The sequence below is a fragment of the Delphinus delphis genome, chromosome 9 (genome assembly GCF_949987515.2).
Source record: "Delphinus delphis chromosome 9, mDelDel1.2, whole genome shotgun sequence".
Classification (NCBI taxonomy): domain Eukaryota; kingdom Metazoa; phylum Chordata; class Mammalia; order Artiodactyla; family Delphinidae; genus Delphinus; species Delphinus delphis.
Window position 1 is genome coordinate 63,409,173 of NC_082691.1, and position 17,931 is coordinate 63,427,103.

Here is a 17,931-nt window from a genome sequence, read left to right on the forward strand (position 1 = left end):
CTGAAATGGAGACTTTACACCCCTGGGAAATGACTCTGTTAAAATAAGGTGAGGAAAAGATAATTTTACTGTCATGTAAAGAGCAAATATAATTTATATATACACTTCTAGCTTATAGTTTAAAGACATATAATCTTCAGGTAAAGCCTGGAAAACTAAAACCCTCATTTTAGTTATGAAACATGATTTTTTTATATAATAAGTTAAAAAAAAGTGATTCAATAAATAACAATGTCTCATTTTACTGCACTTCACTTTATTGTACTTGGCAGGTACTACGTTTTTTACAAATTGAAGGTTTGTGGCAACTGTATTGAGCAAGTATATCAGCATCATTTTTCCAACAGTATTTGCTCACACCATGTCACTGTGTCACATTTTGGTAATTCTCACAATATTTCAAACTTTTCATTATAATTACATTTGTTAGGGCGATCTGTGATCAGTGATCTTTGATGTTAGTACTACAACTCTCTGAAGGCTCAGATGATGGTTAGCATTCTTTAGCAAGAAAGTATTTTAAATTAAGTTATGTACTTTATTTTTTTAGACAGAATGCTATTGCACATTTAACAGAATACAGCATAGAGTAAACATGACTTTTATATGTGTTGGGAAATTTAAAAATTCATGTCATTCACTATATTGTGATATTTGCTTTATTGAGGTTCTAGATATTGCTAGAACCAAACCTGCAACATCTCTGAGGTACGCCTGTAATTTAACACAAATGTAGTTAACACCAGATACTTTGGCCAAATGACTTCTGGGAATGTATTTTGTGTGAATTTGCAGTTCACTGTTAGTACCTAATCAACTGATATTCACTATCTCTGATAAATGTAAATTGATATAGTGGGGTTCTACTTACTACTCTGAACTGTTCTAACTTTTGGTTGCCTTTGATAAAAAAAGGGCATTCTTTGTCGCCTGTTCGGTGACCATATCGTTTACAGCATCAACCTGAAAACAAAGAAAAGAGGAAATATTTTTGTAAGATAACACAGTTTCCTTTAATGAAGACAAAGGATCAGTAGATCATATTAAAGTTTTTCTTCATTAAACTCCAATTCTAAAAGCAAATGCAATCAGTGAATGAACCATGTAAGATCCTAAAAAACAAAGGAAAACTACAGATCTTCCTTGAGTTATGATGGGGTTACATCCCAATAAACCCATCATAAGTTGAAAATACTATAAGCTGAAAATGCACTTAATACACCTAAACTACTGAACATCATAGCTTAGCCTAGCATACCCTAAATGCACTCAGAACACCTACATTAGCCTACAATTGGGCAAAATCATCTAACACAAAGGCTATTTTGTAATAAAGTGTTGAATTTCTCATGTAATTTATTGAATACTGTACTGAAAGTGAAAAACAAAATGGTTGTATGGGAACATAATTTTGAGAGCTGGATCTCAGGAAACCATTGAAAAACAATGAAGTGTGGGGGTTCTCTGTTGACTGCCTCTGAGCTGTCCCTGTCTTTATCTCTCCTAACATCTAAAGTTCAGGAAAGGAGGATAACACTCCTTCAAACCAATGTCTTTCTTTGTGTTCAAAACCCTCTTACCTTTAAAGGAAAGGTGATCCTTACTATTCAAAGTGTGGTCCATGCACAAGCAAAATCAACAACACATGGGAGATTGGTAGAAATGCACAGTATTAGGCCTACCCCAGAAACACTGACACATACTTGGAGTTCAAAAGACTTACTGGTGATGTGTAGACATATTAAAGTTTGAGAACCACTGTTCTAGATAATGCTACAATCACTAAAATCACTAAAAGTATGCATATGTGTGTGTGTGTATATATATATATATATATATATATATATATATATATATATACATATATATATATCTTGTTTGGAATGAGTCCCAGTTTTGTGGTGCCTGAGCTTAAATTATTTGGTGGGGGTGGGGATGGAGGAGGCTCTTTAGGAAAAACAAAAATCTTGCCTTGGCAAATTTTACAAAATCCTATGACCATAATCAACACATCACTATGGTCCCTGCAGGTCTTTGAAAGACACAAGTGAGGGGCCCTGAAACTTAAGCTTCATTTACTTCTTGGTAAAACTGGATCTGGTCCCAACCCAAACTTTTATTTTCCAAGTCAATGCAAATAACTATAAAATACTAAGTGAAATGCAACTAACCACCTCATCAAACAGAGCAGTGGTTTTCAAACTTTAAAAAAAAGCCATAGACTTCTGGGTAAAGATGACAGACTAAACACATTTGTCTCCTTTCATTTCCTTCCTGAGATTCTATAAAAATGACAAGAGAATTCTTTTCAAAAGGAATAATCCAGGAAGTATCTCAAGAAGGGCCAAGTAATAACCTCCATAAATCTGTTCCTCCATAGAAGCATTGGAAATAGTTGCAAATTTTTCCAAATCAAGTTGTCTGAAACCTTGAAAATTAACCAAAGGCTTGCCACAATCTAAAGAGTATTAATTAAAGAAACCCTGCTGAGCCTTGGTAGGAACAGCAGGATTTCTGGCGTTTTAACTGGGCTCACTCCCAACCCCTACTTACACAACAGTCTTAAAAACAAGCAGCCCTGCAACTATGACAGCTGTGAAAAGCAGCAGTGTCACACCCACTGAAGAGGGAAGACTGGATTTTGAGCACCTCAAAAAGCCCTGACTTCAGAGCACAGAGCCACACTGGCAGGGTATCGTGGCTATCTGACCAGTCATGCAGTTTGCTCTACAGAAAAAGCCCTACCCCAGGATATTTGTCAAAAATAGTCACTTGCAATTGTTTAACATCACACATTATTATGGCTGTGATATCACTGCGTAAACAAGAGCCCAGCCAAAAGTTTAAAAGGAAGATCTGGGGAATGAGATGTCCATAGAGGGCTCTCAAAAATTCTGACATAATTCCGGGAAGCTAGAAGACTATACACATGTGTAAGGCTGTGTGTATGCATAGTAAAGGCCTGAGAAGGCCTTTTTTTTCACTTCTGACTCACTGTTAAGGCTCTGTGCAAGCAGGCACTAAAGGCTAAGGCAGACATGTAAACCAAACCACATAAGCATTTCAGGTTTGTCTTAACACACTTAATGCACTTAAGGAAATCTTAGATCAATGCACTTAAGGAAATCTCTGTCGTATTATTAGCTGACCTCTAAGCTAACAGAGAAGACTTCAGTGGCCATACACTACAGGGAATACAGACTTACAGAATTAGTTAGGAAAGTCACTAAAAATACAAAAAGGAACAATAACAAAACCTGGGTAGAAGGGAGAATCTGATTTCCAGACCACCTTATATTATCTAAAATGGGCAGTTTTCACCAAAAAATTGCAGAACACACAAAGCAACAGCAAGTCCAGATACTGGACTTACTAGACAAAGACTTTAACTCAGCTATTATAAATAAGTTCAAAGAACTAAAGGAAGTTATGCCTAAAGAATTAAAGAAAAGTATGAAAGTGATGTCATAACAGATGGAAATTATTAATAAAGGGATACAAATTATAAAAATAAATAAAAAAGAAATTCTGGAGTTGAAAAGCACAATAATCAAACTGAAAAATCAACTGGAAGGTCTTAACAGCAGATTTAAGATGGCAGAACAAAGAATAAGCAAACCGGAAGATAGGTAACAACTGAGATTATCCAGTCTGAGGAACAGAAAGAAAAAAGAATGCAGAAAGCTGGCCAGAGTCTCAGAGACCTGTGGGATACCATCAAAATTCACAGCATACGCATAAAGAAAATCTCAGAAAGAAAGGAGTGCTAGAGAGTGTAGAATGTTTGAAAAAATAATGGCCAAAAACTTCCCCAATTTGATGAAAAACATTAATCTACAAATCCATGAAGCTCAATGAACTCCAAGTAGAATGAGTTCAAAGAGATCCATCATAGGCAAACTGTTAAAAAGCGAAAGATAACAAGAAAATTTTAAAAGCAATGAAAGAAAAACAACTCATCACATATAAGCAATCCTCAATGAGATTATCAGATGACTTCTTATCACAAACCATGGAGACCAGAAGGCAGTAGAATAACACATTCAAAGTGCTGAAAGAAAGACTATTAAGCAAGAATTCTACAGCCAGCAAAATTATCCTTCAGAAATAAAAGGGAACGTAAAGTTCAGATAAACAAACTCTGAAAATGTATTGCTAATGGACTTGCCTTACAAAAAATAAGAAAGCTGAAATGATGAAAGGATACTAGGCAGTTACTCAAATCCACATGAAATACACAGCACCAGTAAAGGTAACTACAAACATAATTATAAAAGACAGTATAAATACATTTATTGTAGTTCTTTTATTCTCCTATCTCATTTTAAAACAACTACATAGAGAAATAATTATAAAACAATGATGATGAGCTTATAGTATATAAAAATGTAATTTGTATGACAATATTATCACAAAGGAGGGGGAGAGAATGGAGCTGTATAGGAACAAAGTTTCTGTATTCTATTGAGATTACATTAGCATTAATCTGAATTGTAGGGCGCGGTCAGCTAACTGCTACGCGGCAGGAAGCTGAAATAAGCTGAGTCATCCTTCCTGTGGCCACTGTAAAGTAGCGACCTATCCGATGCTGGCTCACAAATCGCACCATCGGCGAAAGCCAATCACAGAGCGACACATGTTCTTAATCCCTATATAAGCAGACTGCTATAGGATTGCGGGGTCTTCCTTCCATCTTTCTTCAACCAAGCTGTGCTCCAATAAAGTGTGATACGAGAAGAATCTTGCGTGTGGCGGCTCGTTATTCTGCCGGTCAGAAACGGCTCGCCGCAAGTGGTGCCGAAACCCGGGAACTTCGCGCCCTGCATGGAGGACCGATTCAGAACTCGACACACGGAGTGAACCGTCGGTGAGTAGTCCAGTCAGGTATGTTTTCAAGATAGCGCATCAGAGAATGAACAAACAGGGACTACGGTAGATAGGCCTGAAATTATGAAAAGAGAAAAAAGAAAACAAAAGGAAAAGCAAGAAACGGTGCCAGGATTATATCCAATCCTAGATGAGTTTAAGGAATTATATTTGTTTCAAGATGAATTACATCCTAGAGAGGAGGAAGATTTAGAAGGAGCGGCCGCGGCATATGAACAAGAGCGGTATGGGCATTGGTACATGCCGCCACTCGCTAGCCCACCATATTTTAATCCTGCGGAGGCTAGAGCTTCCGCCCCTGATATCTAATAGAGGGATAAGACGTAAGTTATAAGGCATGACCGCCCCTATAGAAGCCCGCGGAAATTTAAACCGCCGAGGCTTGGGTTTTTCTCAAGGGTCACTGAGTTTATGATTACATGGAGGACCACAACACCTGTGTGGGTACCTCAGTGGCCTTTGTCAAAGGAAAAGCTGGAGGCGGCATCCAAACTAGTGGGTGAGCAGCTACAATTAGGGCATTTAGAACCCTCCTAGTCACCCTGGAATAATTAAGAAAAAATTAGGGAAATGGCGTAAAGATTGTTTCTTTTCTATTCCTTTGAATAGTCGAGATAAAGCCCCTTGTATGGAGTTGCTTGAACAGGCCTTAGGCGTTTTGATTAAATATTTAGGGAATGGGGGATTGTTTCTTGCTCCCGAGGGAATACAGAAGGGAGATGTTGTAAATTTTTTAGGAGCTGCTGTACATGGGAATAAGATAGTACCTCAAGAAATTGAGATTGGGACTAATTGCTTAGAAGCATTGAATGATTTTCGGAGGTTGCTTGGAGATGTGAATTGGATTCGGCCATATTTAAGTTTAACCCGCTTGGATCTAAAACCTTTGTTTAGTGTATTAGAGGGAAATCCTGATCTTAATTCCCCACGCCAATTAACCCCAGAGGCATTCCAAAAGCTTTGCTCTTTTTTGTCAAAAAATGCAGGTGATTCATATTACAGGCTTGCCCTATAATCCACAAGGCCATGGCCGACGAAAAGCCCAAGGAAGGAGTCAAGACTGAGAACAACGATCATATTAATTTGAAGGTGGCGGGGCAGGATGGTTCACTTGAAAGAAACCTCTGCTGAACGCCATGTGGCAACAAACCATAAAAATTATGGCAAAGTGATGTGGAAAGATGTGTTGTGTCCAATTAATGGAAGGGCCCGGATCGTGTTATTACTCGATCCAGGGGATCTCTTTGTGTCTCCCCACAGGATCAAGATCCGATCTGGGTGCCATCAAGACTGACGAGAATTGTTGTGGAAAAGATGCTGAGCTGGAAGTTCCTGATGATTCTTAATCGAAGTCTTTGTATTAGTTGGAATTCCACAAAGGATTATTCAGATTGTGCAACTGAGTGCTGCCGGGCTGGAGCCCGTTGCCTTTGGAGATTTTGCCTCTTGGCTCTCTTCTGCCTTTTCCTCCTTTGGGGAGTGGGTGGGGGTAGGAATCTTTGGAGTCTGCTGTGTATTTGGGATTATGCTGTGTCTCTGGTTGGTCTGTCGTGTGCGCATCAGGGCACATCGAGATAGGGTCCTGCTCACTCAGGCACTTCTGGCTATTAAGGAAGGAGATTCTCCCGCAGCCTGGCTCTCCGCCCTGAATAATTCGAAATGCTGCTTGGTGTTCTAATAAATAAAAAAGGGGGAGATGTAGGGCGCGGTCAGCTAACTGCTACGCGGCAGGAAGCTGAAATAAGCTGAGTCATCCTTCCTGTGGCCACTGTAAAGTAGCGACCTATCCGATGCTGGCTCACAAATCGCACCATCGGCGAAAGCCAATCACAGAGCGACACATGTTCTTAATCCCTATATAAGCAGACTGCTATAGGATTGCGGGGTCTTCCTTCCATCTTTCTTCAACCAAGCTGTGCTCCAATAAAGTGTGATACGAGAAGAATCTTGCGTGTGGCGGCTCGTTATTCTGCCGGTCAGAAACGGCTCGCCGCACTGAATGAAAATCAAAAAGCAGGTTTTGGCAGAATGGATAAAAAAATGTTTTCCAAGTAAAACAGACTTTAGATTCAAAGACAAAATTAAACTGAAAGTAAGAGGATGAAAAGAGATACAAATAAAGCAGTGTTTACAGGAAATTTATAGCTTTAAATACCAACATTAGAAAAGAACAAAGATCTCAAATAAATAATATAAAGTTCAGTTTAAAAATCTAACTGAAAGAGAGCTGGAGTGGCTATACTAATATTAGAGAAAACAGACTCAAAGGCAAAAATTGTTACAAGAGACAAATATTGACATTTTATAATGATATAAGGGTCAATCCATCAAGAGGATATAACACTTATAAACATATATGCACCTAACAACAAAGTTCCAAATAGATGCAGCACAAATGGACAGAACTGAAGGGAAAACTAGATAATGCAACAATACTATTAGAGACTTCAATATTCCACAATGGACAAAACAACTAGAGAGAATATCAACAATGAAATAGAAGACTTCAACAATACTATAAACCAACTAGACCTCACAGATATCTGTAGAACATCTGACCACCCCAAAAGAACAGAATACACATTTATTTGAATCCCACATGGAACATTATCCAGAAGAGAGCATAGGCTAAAAACAAGAATTAATAAATTTAAAAGGATTCAAACCAGGACTTCCCTGGTGGCGCAGTGGTTAAGACTCCACGCTCCCAATTCAGGGGGCCCGGTTTTGATCCCTGGTCAGGGAACTAGATCCCACATACGTGCCACAACTAAGGAGCCTGCAAGTTGCAACTAAGGAGACCATGTGCCGCAACTAAGGAGCACACATGCCGCAACTAAAGGAGCTGGTGAGCCACAACTAAGGAGCCCACCTGCCACAAATAAAACCCAGCACAACCAAATAAGTAAATAAAATAAGTACTTAAAAATAAAATAAAATAAGGATTCAAACCATACAAAGTATGTTTTCCGACCACAAAGAAAACAAATTAGAAAGCAATGATAGTAGCAAACTTTGGGAATCTACAAATATGTAGAAATTAAACAACACATTTCTAAACAATCCATGGGTCAAAGAAGAAATTTCAAGGAAAATTAGCAAGTATTTTGATTTGAACGAAAATTAAACATAACATATGAGATGCAGATAAAGCAGTGCTTAGAGGGAAATGTAGAGCTTTAAATGCCTATATTAGAAAAGAATGAAGCTCTCAAATCAATAATCACAGGTTCAATAAAAAAATCCAGAAAACAAAGAGCAACCCAAACCAAAGGCAAGCAGAAGGAGGAAATAATAATAATGAACTACTGGCATTACTGGCATGTGCTATGCCATAGATGAACCTCAAAAATATTATGCTTAAAGAAAGAAGCCGGGGGCTTCATGAGGCAATGAAGATCCCGCATGCGGCAACGAAGATCCTGGGTGCTGCAACTAAGACCCAGCACAGCCAAATAAATAAATAAATATTTTTTAAAAATACTAAATGCTGGGCTTCCCTGGTGGCGCAGTGGTTGAGAGTACGCCTGCCGAGGCAGGGGACATGAGTTCGTGCCCCGGTCCAGGAAGATCCCACATGCCGCGAAGCGGCTGGGCCCGTGAGCCATGGCCAATGAGCCTGCGCTTCCGGAGCCTGTGCTCCGCAACAGGAGAGGCCACAACAGTGAGAGGCCCGTGTACCGCCAAAAAAAAAAAAAAAAACAACTAAATGCTAAATGAAGAGCAAACACCAGAAAATTGAATTCTAAGCCACCAGAGGGGAGAATGGAGAATCAGCTCAATTTCTATTTGCAGCACCTCCAAAGAGCTTAGGAATTGAGCTCTGAGCACCAGATACCTCTGAAAGTAAAGGTAAAGGAGGAGCTGAAATAAGGAGGATTGATGAAAAGTCCAAGGGCAACTCTTACTAGCCCTGGTGGAAGGAAGTTTATTGTCTGAAAAAGGTAAAGCATAGATCTCTGGCAAAATGACATCAGATACATGTGAAGGCAAGGTGCCACAGTAAACACAGAAGATTACATGAACAAATAAAAAGTAAATGGCAAGATTTCCCAACCTTCTTGCTCCAATAAGATCCCACAACACTAGCAGCTTGGCCTTCACCCTCCATGGAGGAGCCTTCTTCTCTAGGAAAATATAACTCACCCCAAGAAGAAAAACCTACAGGTACTGACCTCACAAGTTCCCAATTCACCGGACTAGAAAGATTACCCTCCAGTGAAACTCAGCAAGCCCCACTCACACACTTAGAGCTCCTAATCAACTTTTTATTTCCCAATGATGAGCAATAACTGTGGTTGCCAGTCTCAAAGATGGACCCCAAAATCCCTGACTTCTAAAAAGCATGCCCTCATGTATTCCCTGCCACCCTGAATAAGGCTAACTGTTGTAACCTAGGTACTGGAAAAAGGATGTGTGTGAATGGAGGCAAAGAGACTGCAAACTGCTATTTTAATTATGTGTGTGAAGAATCTTTGTACCAACAATGTCTTTAAAGGCAGCAGTACCCCTTCTTCAAATGCCATCTTATGCTGGATGAAGATGCTGCTGCTCTGGTGCGGTGGAGGGTGTGCACACAGAGGTCTACCTGTTCCAGACCCATCCTCTGTGGCCCAGAGCTCCTCTCAGGTTACCTGGATAAAACCTCAACACCTCTGAGGAGGACGACTGACTGAGGCAAGACCCAAGGGACCACCCTCCAATACATCCCTTGTCCCCCATGGCATTTCTACATGGAATATCCTTTCTGTTACAGGAATATTACTGAATCGTATACTCCGCAGGCAGCTACGGCCCTGTGGAAGACCATTGCCCTTACAGCCAGAAGCCCTGGAGTCTAGGCACTGCACTGCCTCTTACCCCAGAACACTTAATAACATGCAAGGCGGCTTCCTCAACTATAGCACAGAGATCATGCCCTGACTTTAGCAGGGCTGTGGTGAGAATGAACTAAAAGAAGTGAACTCATTTGTAAACAGTGGTCTATAACTTGCACGTATTGAGGGTGTTACTTGAAACCCTTCCACACTCACACTGCATGACTTTGACTTCTTTCCCCAGTGGCATCCAAAGTCCTTTGGTTGGTGCGTGGGCCAGAAATTCCCTGGCATGTTCATTGCCTGGGACATCTGGTATACAGTCTTCTGGCTTAGTCTCATCCTCCTGAAAAAGGAAACTGTGTAAGCTGTGCGGCAAAAAAGCACAGGAACTCTCTCCCACCTGTCTGAGAACACAGCCCTGCCTGGCTTTCTCATGGGCTGGAGATCCCAATGTCATCATAAGTTACCCTCTGAAGAGCTAGAAAGAAAGACAAATCATAACTGACAGAAAAAACGGAAGTAACTATACTAGAAGAGCTAGCTCTACCATGAAAACAACGTAGCTGCTCTTAGAGAAGAGTTACTAGTGTTTACATAGGATTGATCTGTGAGCTCCAAATTCTGATTCTAGATCACAAAAATTAGATTCTAAGATCACAAAAAGTTTTCTGCTAACTTAAAAGCTTTGTGGAATGAGGCAGAATATAGAGTTAAACAGGTGAGGTTTCCTGGAATAATAAGAACAATGTGTTAGAGTAAAATAGATTATTAGACCTTGAAGGCCACTGTCATGTTTTATAATCTCACACATGCTGTATTAGTGAGATGTATTTTCATTACCAAATAACTGCACTATATAATTAAGGTGCTGTTTTTTTACCTCACGATTTTTTCAAGTTTCCACGAATATTAAATTTATAATGGAAGAATGTTTTCTAAAAATCTTTTTTTTAAGTTGAAAGTTACCAAACAGAAAAGGTTACTTTGGCCTTAAGTCCTCTAAGTCTCGCTCCTGCAGAAAGACACTGACACTGTGGCCAGGGTGCTGGAGGAGGGACTCCTGCAACAGGTAGGGCTGGACTGGATGAGCTTCACGTCTCCTCAGAGTCCAATGTTCTCTGAGCTGATGACATTCAAGAAATCAGCACCGGGGGGGTCAGAGAAGGAACATGGGGCAGGAGAGCTTTGAGGAGATGCAGTCACAGTGAGACAGAAAAAATGGGAGTGAGCGCTGAGGAACACTCGGGGGGCCTGCAGTGGTTTCTTAGGGGACAGAGACAAGGCTGATTAAATTTCTGCAAAGGCACAGGCTGTGACAAAGCCCAAAGTGCATGAACCGACTGCCATCTGCAGGGAAGACACAGAACTATCATAAAAGGAGGTTCAAAACTTATGCAGCTGTTTTTCGTAAGTGACCGAGTCTGAGCACTGAGTCAAATCTGTCTCAGAGGAAAACCAAAAGTACAAACTTCACACTGACCTTGATAAGTCCAGGAGGAGGTTTTTCATAACTAGAAAGGAAGAAAACACCAGTCATGAACCATGTTCACAGGAATGTAACACATCTCAATCAGCAAAAGGCAACTGCAGACCAAAATGAAAAGACTTTTTTTTTTAGAAAAAACTTCAAACTACATTATAACTAAAACAGTTAATAAAATATGCCCAGCAGTCAGAAGTCCTATATAAATAAACTGATGCTATACCACATCCTGTTCGATGTCGAACTTAAATTCACTGAAATCATAACTTGGTGTCTTGGCACAGCGATTTTATTTTTGGAAGAAGGGAAAGCAAGAGATTGCAGGGAAAATGTGAGGTAAGAAGAGCCTTGAGGCCCTCCCTGGTAGAGCAGGGGTTAATAATCCGCCTGCCAAGGCAGGGGACACGGGTTCGAGCGCTGGTCCGGGAAGATCCCACATGCTGCGGAGCAACTAAGCCCATGTGCCACAAGTACTGAGCCCACATGCCTAGAGCCTGTGCTCCGCAACAAGAGAAGCCACCGCAACAAGAAGCCCGCACACCACAACGAAGAGTAGCCCCCGCTCACCGCAACTAGAGAAAGCCTGCGCACAGCAACAAAGACCCAACGCAGCCAAAAAAAAAAAAGTTATAACAATGTTAACACTGACATTGATTAGGAAAGTTATTATTATGGTGCTATATTGGAAGGATGGAAACAAAAAGGGCAAGTAAGAGAACTAAATCTTTATCTACTATGACAATAAGTTAACAGATGTCTAAAATTGTTGAGTCAACAAAACCAGTTGTAAGCATATAACTTAGAAATGTGCAGTTAAATCCAAGAAATAAAAACTAAAAGAGTCTGCACATGGAAGGCTTGGCCTTGTTAGGAGGGAAGGGGTGGAGGCTGTGCAGGTTACTCTGGGGGGTAAATGAGGAGTTGGGCAGCCCAGCGCTATTTTTGGTAGCATTTTTAGTACTTTTTGAGTTTTAAGCTATATGCAAGTATTACTCTGGTATGAATTAAACTTAATTAAAATCAAACAAAACCCTGAACTAGAAAAAGCAAATAAGTCCATAGCCTAGCCAGTTTCAAATCTGTGAAACTGGAAAAATCCCACTGGTCTGAGAATCACACTCCTGAATTCTGCTCTAATTTTGTTGGCTAACCAGGTCAGTGGCTTAACCACTGAGCCTCCATTTTCTCATCTACAAAACGTTATCATCTCTCTCTTGTCTGTGAAAAAGCTCTGTGAGCTACAAAATAAACACATAGTATTAACCACCACCTGGCATCCTAAAGTTAAAGATACAGAGGGCTGGTGGGGCTAAGCCCTGCCTGAGCCCAGAGTGCCTTGAACACGCCAGGACTGTGGATGCCAGCAATGCAGAACCTGTATCCAAACCACGGCCCACTGAGGTGAAATCCAGCTCAAGAGCCACATTGAAAAGAGCAGGCCAGGCGCCAAGGAAGCATGCACTTTGTATCAAAGCTCCCAGAAGGTTAATGAGGGCCTTTCCTTACACGACTGTCTCAGCAATCATGAGAAGGTAGGTAATGAGAAGTGCCTGAAACAGAAATAATTCAGATAACTCAGTGAACACCGAACTTAGTAAAGTCAGACTTCTAAAGCTGATTACAGAACGACAGAAACACAGAAAAGAGCCGCAAGGGTCATTAATCCAACCTTCCACCTGATGTTTAAATCTCCTTTAAAACCAACCCTTCTCCCAGGGGTGATCTGGACTCTCTCCAACCTCGGGTAGCTGGGGGAGTACAGTGCCTCCTAGGTCAGGCCACGCTGACCGGCAAGAATCTATGACTCTGGTCCTAATTCTTCTTGTTGAGCTGGAACTGGCCTCTTTGTAGCTTCCATCCTAAACCCTGGTAAAAAAAAATCCCGGGGACGAGAGAGAAGTCCACGCTCTCTTCTACCTGACAGCTCCTCCCGAAGCGTCAGGGACCAGGCCCTCACCCCACGTTTATTCTTCCCTTCCTCACCGCGCACTCACGTTACGGGACTGGGCTTTTTCCTCCCTAGTTAACAGCACTAGATGAAAAGAATGGGGATTTTACCCAGTTCAGAGCGAGCCCCTTGAACTGAGAAATGGGAAAGGACCCAAGGGCGCAGCCGCACTTCTCCTGTATTCAAATCCTGACCGACACCGACGTCGCCGCACGAGGAATAAAACCGTCGTTTCTGGCGGAGAAGCGCCCGCCCGCCGCCGCCTCGCGCGCCCGGGACGACCCTGGGGACGGAGTCTCCCCGCTCTTCCTCCAGCGGCTGAGAGTCCAGCGTCCCGCAGCCCGGAATCAAATCCCGCACCCGGCTCGCTGGGGACGGGCCCACCTGTCCACTCGCAGGTCTCCAACCCCGGGCGGGCCCCGCCGCGCGACCCCGGGCCCCGACCCCCGACCCCATTCCTCGCATTAGTCGGAGGCGGGCGTGACGGACTCACAAGGACTCCAGGTGCTTGAGCTGCTGCAGCTGCTGCGCGTCGTGCCGCCGCCGCCTCTGTTCCCGGCGTCGCTGCAGCTCTTGCTTCGGAGGCTCCCGCGGCCGCCGCGCGCCCCCGGTCCCCGAGTCGTCGCGCCCGAGCCGGGACGACATTGCGGCCCCGCGCCGAGCCGCGAAGACCGCACTTCCTCCGCGCCGCGCCCGCCCTGCCCCGCTGCGCCCCCTCTCGCCGCCACTCCGCGGCCCGCCGGGCCGGGCCCAACGTCCTGGCTGAGGCCGCCAGTGCCCCGCCTCCCGACAGGCCGGCCAGACTGCCTCCGCAAGTCCGCGCTCTGAGCGTCCTAACCGTGCTGCGGAGTCAGCGGGTGCCGGAGGCCGGAGCGCGCCCCACTGGCGGCGGCCAGGAGCCCCGGCGCTGAGGATGCTGCGGAGGGAGCCAGATCTTTCCCTTGGTTCTCTTGAAGTATTCCCTCCTGAAGCCTTCAGGGATGTAAGCTGTTCAGTTGCATAGAAGCCACCATGCTAAGAGGAAGCCCAAGCTAACAAATGGGGAGAGATCACGTGAAGAGGCCCTGAGACAATAAAAAAAGGGATGTCAGGTCAGACCCCACTGCCTAACCACACCCCAACCCTGGTCAGATGACTCCTTGGTGCAAGCCAAAGATAAATCTTAAGGGGCTCACGTCAACCAAGAATTGCTCCTGTCCTCCTGGGGAGGCTTTGTTTGCCGGCCAAGTTATGTGCTTAAAGTAAAAGAAAAGAAGATGGAAGAAGGAAAAAAGAAAAGACAACAAACATTATCTAACCACAACCAGTGACCTTATGGCATGCAAACAAATAATCTGAAAACTTTAGTATATACTTATATGCAGAAAGCAATTGTGTTGGATTTTTCTCACTTGCAGTTGAAAGAAGTCAATTCAAAGTCAGTTTGTCTAACATAGTGATTTGCTCTCTCAGCAAGAAGACCCAGGGATTGTTAATTCCATTTTAGCAAGTATTAGTCAAAATTCTTTTGAAAACAACAATGGACCAAAATCCAAATCAAACTGCTCTAAGAAAAAAAATTAAGTAATTTATGGGCTTACATATGTGAAATGTCGTGGGATGGAACTTCAGGAATGGCTGGATCTAGGGGATGAAATGTTATAGTCAGCAACTTCAAAGCTTCACGTTCCTTTGTATTGCTTCATTCTTTGCAGTTTCTCCCATTGTGGGGGCAAAGATGGCCACTGGAATCCAAAGATGGCCAACAAATTAGCAGCCCCAGCTGGAAGGAACTTTCTCTTTCTCAGTTCCAATAAGAATTCCATGTATTATACTCATTGGCTTAGCAAGAGTCATGTACTTGTCATGGAAACAATCACTGTAGTCAAGGAGCTGCAATACACTGACTGCTCATGCCTATGTTACATGTCACCCTAAATCCGAGGGTGGATCAGCTTTATCCAAGCCATATAGACTAAGAGAGGGGGAGGGGTTGTTCCTCAAAGCAAAATCCAGGTGCTATTAACAGAGGAAGAGAGAGAGAGACAGGAAGAAAAAGAAGAGGAGGAGGAAGGAGAAGAGAAGAGCAATATTGGGCAGGGAAAAGTAACAGGTGTACAGTTCAGTGGTCTGACAGCCTCACCCAGTACCATATCCTGAGCTGCATTCTAGGCATCTCTCTTTGATGATTACCCTGTTAGAGCTTATAAAGCAGGGAAAATTCTTTTTTTTATTGGAGTATAATTGCTTTACAATATTGTGTTAGTTTCTGCTGCACAGCGAAGTGAATCAACCATACGGATACACACATCCCCTCCCTCTTGGACCTCCCTCCCCTCCCCATCCCACCCAACTAGGCCATGACAGAGCACCGAGCTGAGCTCTCTGCTATACAGCAGTTTCCCACTAGCTATCTATTTTAAACATGGTAGTATATTTATGTCAAATCTAATCTCCCAGTTCATCCCACCCTCCCCTTCCCCCCGTGTCCACACGTCTGTTCTCTACGTCTGCCTTTCTATTCCTGCCCTGCAAATAGGTTCATCTGTACCATTTTTCTAGATTCCACATATATGAATTAACATACAATATTTGTTTAGTGAAAATTCTTTTGCTGCTATATCCACCTGTTTATGTGAGCTTGGGTTCTTTATGTATTTTGGCACCAGATTGAGAAGTTTCCTGGTCACCGATCCAGGATGATATGCAAGGTGTTGTGGTCACTCCACAGAAGTATGCTGGACCCTCCTCCACCCCAAATCGGTTTGCTGTCAAGACTGATGATGCCACATATGCACCGAGAGGGTAGGGAGAAATTTATTATTCACATATTGAGGCTTTCTGGGAGAGCAGGTCAGGCACCTAAGACAGTTCAAAAATAGCTTCAGCAAAGGAAAGGTGAGTGACCCTGAGTTTTATGATGTTTAGGAGGTAGAACCTGGGTGAATACTCCTGCACACAGGCCAAGGCTTTGTGGGGTTTGAACTTTCCTCTGGTGCCAAGGGAAGGAGTGTGTAGGCTTTCTTATCAGCTTGTCCACAGGTGGGGAGGAAGCGGAAAGTGGAGGCTGGGCTTGAAGGGTGACAGTGGTCAACATAAAAAAATGGAGTCAGATTCTTTATGACCCAGGGCCATCTTTCAAATTCAGCCGCATTTTCTGATTGTGATAAACTCAATGTAGTGACATCTAGTAAGCAGTTAGACAAACAGGAATTCTTTCTCTGGTGGTTATGATTCTGAATCATTCTTCTTACCCATCACCCTTTCTTTATGCCTATAGCATCTGGAGGGGTGTGCAGGTACAGCTCCTTTCCAGAAAGAAAGAGTAAAATGATTATTACCCAACTGTGAATACACATGGAGTCACCCTTCACTTTCTACCCAGGTGCCTAGCCCAGGTGAGTGAGAGATGCCTTCTTTGTCCTCCCTCCGTGTTCGATCCTCTGCTTCAGTCTTTTCTGCCCCTCTGCTTCATCCTAAGATAGCAGATTCACTCTCAAGGCCAGCCAGAGGGCCTTGGTGTTGGCCTAATTGTAGAGGGGTGGCTGCAGCTAGCCCTGACTCTGTGTTACTGGATAGGTTTGAAGCCTTTCTGAATGAAACAATTTTTAAAAGACTAGATTTTCTTCTTCTTCCCCCCTCCTCAACCGCCTGACCAGGGATGGAACCCAGGCCCCCTGCAGTAGAAGCATGGAGTCCTAACCACTGGACCACCAGGGAATTCCCCCAAATGACTAGATTTTTCTCCTGCTTATATGTATTTTTTTAATTAATTAATTTAATTTCTTTATTTTTGGCTATGTTGGGTCTTTGTTGCTGCACGCGGGCTTTCTCTAGTTGCGGTGAGCAGGGGCTACTCTTCTTTGTGGTATGCAGGCTTCTCATTGTGGTGGCTTCTCTTGTTGCAGAGCTCGGGCTCTAGGCGCGCGGGCTTCAGTAGTTGTGACTCACAGGCTCAGTAGTTGTAGCTCACAGGCTCTAGAGCACAGGCTCAGTATTTGTGGCGCAGGGGCTTAGTTGCTCCGCGGCATGTGGGATCTTCCTGGACCAGGGCTCGAACCCGTGTCCCCTGCATTGGCCGGTGGATTCTTAACCACTGCGCCACCAGGGAAGGCCGATCCTGCTTATCTTGACCAGCTTTTGCAGCATAGCTTTGATGCCATTGTTTTGCTCACAAGGTGTTTTTTTAAACTAGTTCTTAATTTACCAATGACCTTTTCCCCACTGGGAAGATGGAGGAAGGAAAAAAATGAGTAAAAGGGAAAGATCACACTCTATTACATACTAATGAATCATGGCTAGATTAGAGGGTAGACTGCAGAATCTGTCTCCCCCGCTTCCCCCCTGCTAAACACCAGACTTCAAAGAATTCTGGTCAAGTAGTCACTAAGCTCCCAAGGGTCCATGTCCACAGCTCTCTGCAGCACAGTGGAAACATTTGAGAAGTCCCGTATTATTATTTCTAATAATTTAAACTGGTATTCTATTTAGTAACCAGTAGGATTAGAGGGAAAATTGCAGACAATGTGCCTTACTTGATGCTTGGAGGGAAAAGGGGAGACATCTAACGTAATTGACAAAACCTGTTGGTTGACAAACCAATTGCCATTCCTCCTTCGCTTCCTTGCTCACAGCACTCTGGTTTTGTTCAGGAAGCTTAGGGAGCCATCTACTTCAGAGGAGGCTCTCCTTGCTCTCTGGAGATGAATCTTGATTAGTCTTAAACCAATCGTAGTGATCCTATTTCTCTTCCACTGATAAGTTAGCAATGGGCATGGGATAGTTTCAGTCAATGAGACATGAGGGGAGGTCTG

General features: G+C 43.1%; 1 protein-coding gene across 1 annotated transcript; it reads right to left on the bottom strand.

Moving 5' to 3' along the window:
- Positions 1-246: 246 nt before the first annotated feature.
- On the bottom strand, positions 247-15,293 carry LOC138414167 (uncharacterized). Its single transcript, XM_069541001.1, has 5 exons — positions 15,261-15,293; positions 13,632-14,152; positions 11,188-11,218; positions 9,921-10,050; positions 247-963 (listed from the first exon to the last, which is right to left on the bottom strand). Exons 1-5 carry the CDS (start codon positions 15,291-15,293, stop codon positions 959-961), a joined length of 720 nt encoding a protein of 239 aa, XP_069397102.1. The 3' UTR covers positions 247-958.
- Positions 15,294-17,931: the final 2,638 nt, after the last annotated feature.

Bases quoted from the DNA above. Each gene is read 5' to 3' on its own strand.
- LOC138414167 (XM_069541001.1), bottom strand. From the start codon at position 15,293: ATGCCTAGAATGCAGCTCAGGATATGGTACTGG. The intron at 14,153-15,260 runs GTGAGGCTGTCA...GCTTCCTCTTAG, and splicing joins AGCTCAGGATATGGTACTGG to CATGGTGGCTTCTATGCAAC. The intron at 11,219-13,631 runs GTGAGTCCGTCA...CTTCCTTTCTAG, and splicing joins CTCAAGCACCTGGAGTCCTT to TTATGAAAAACCTCCTCCTG.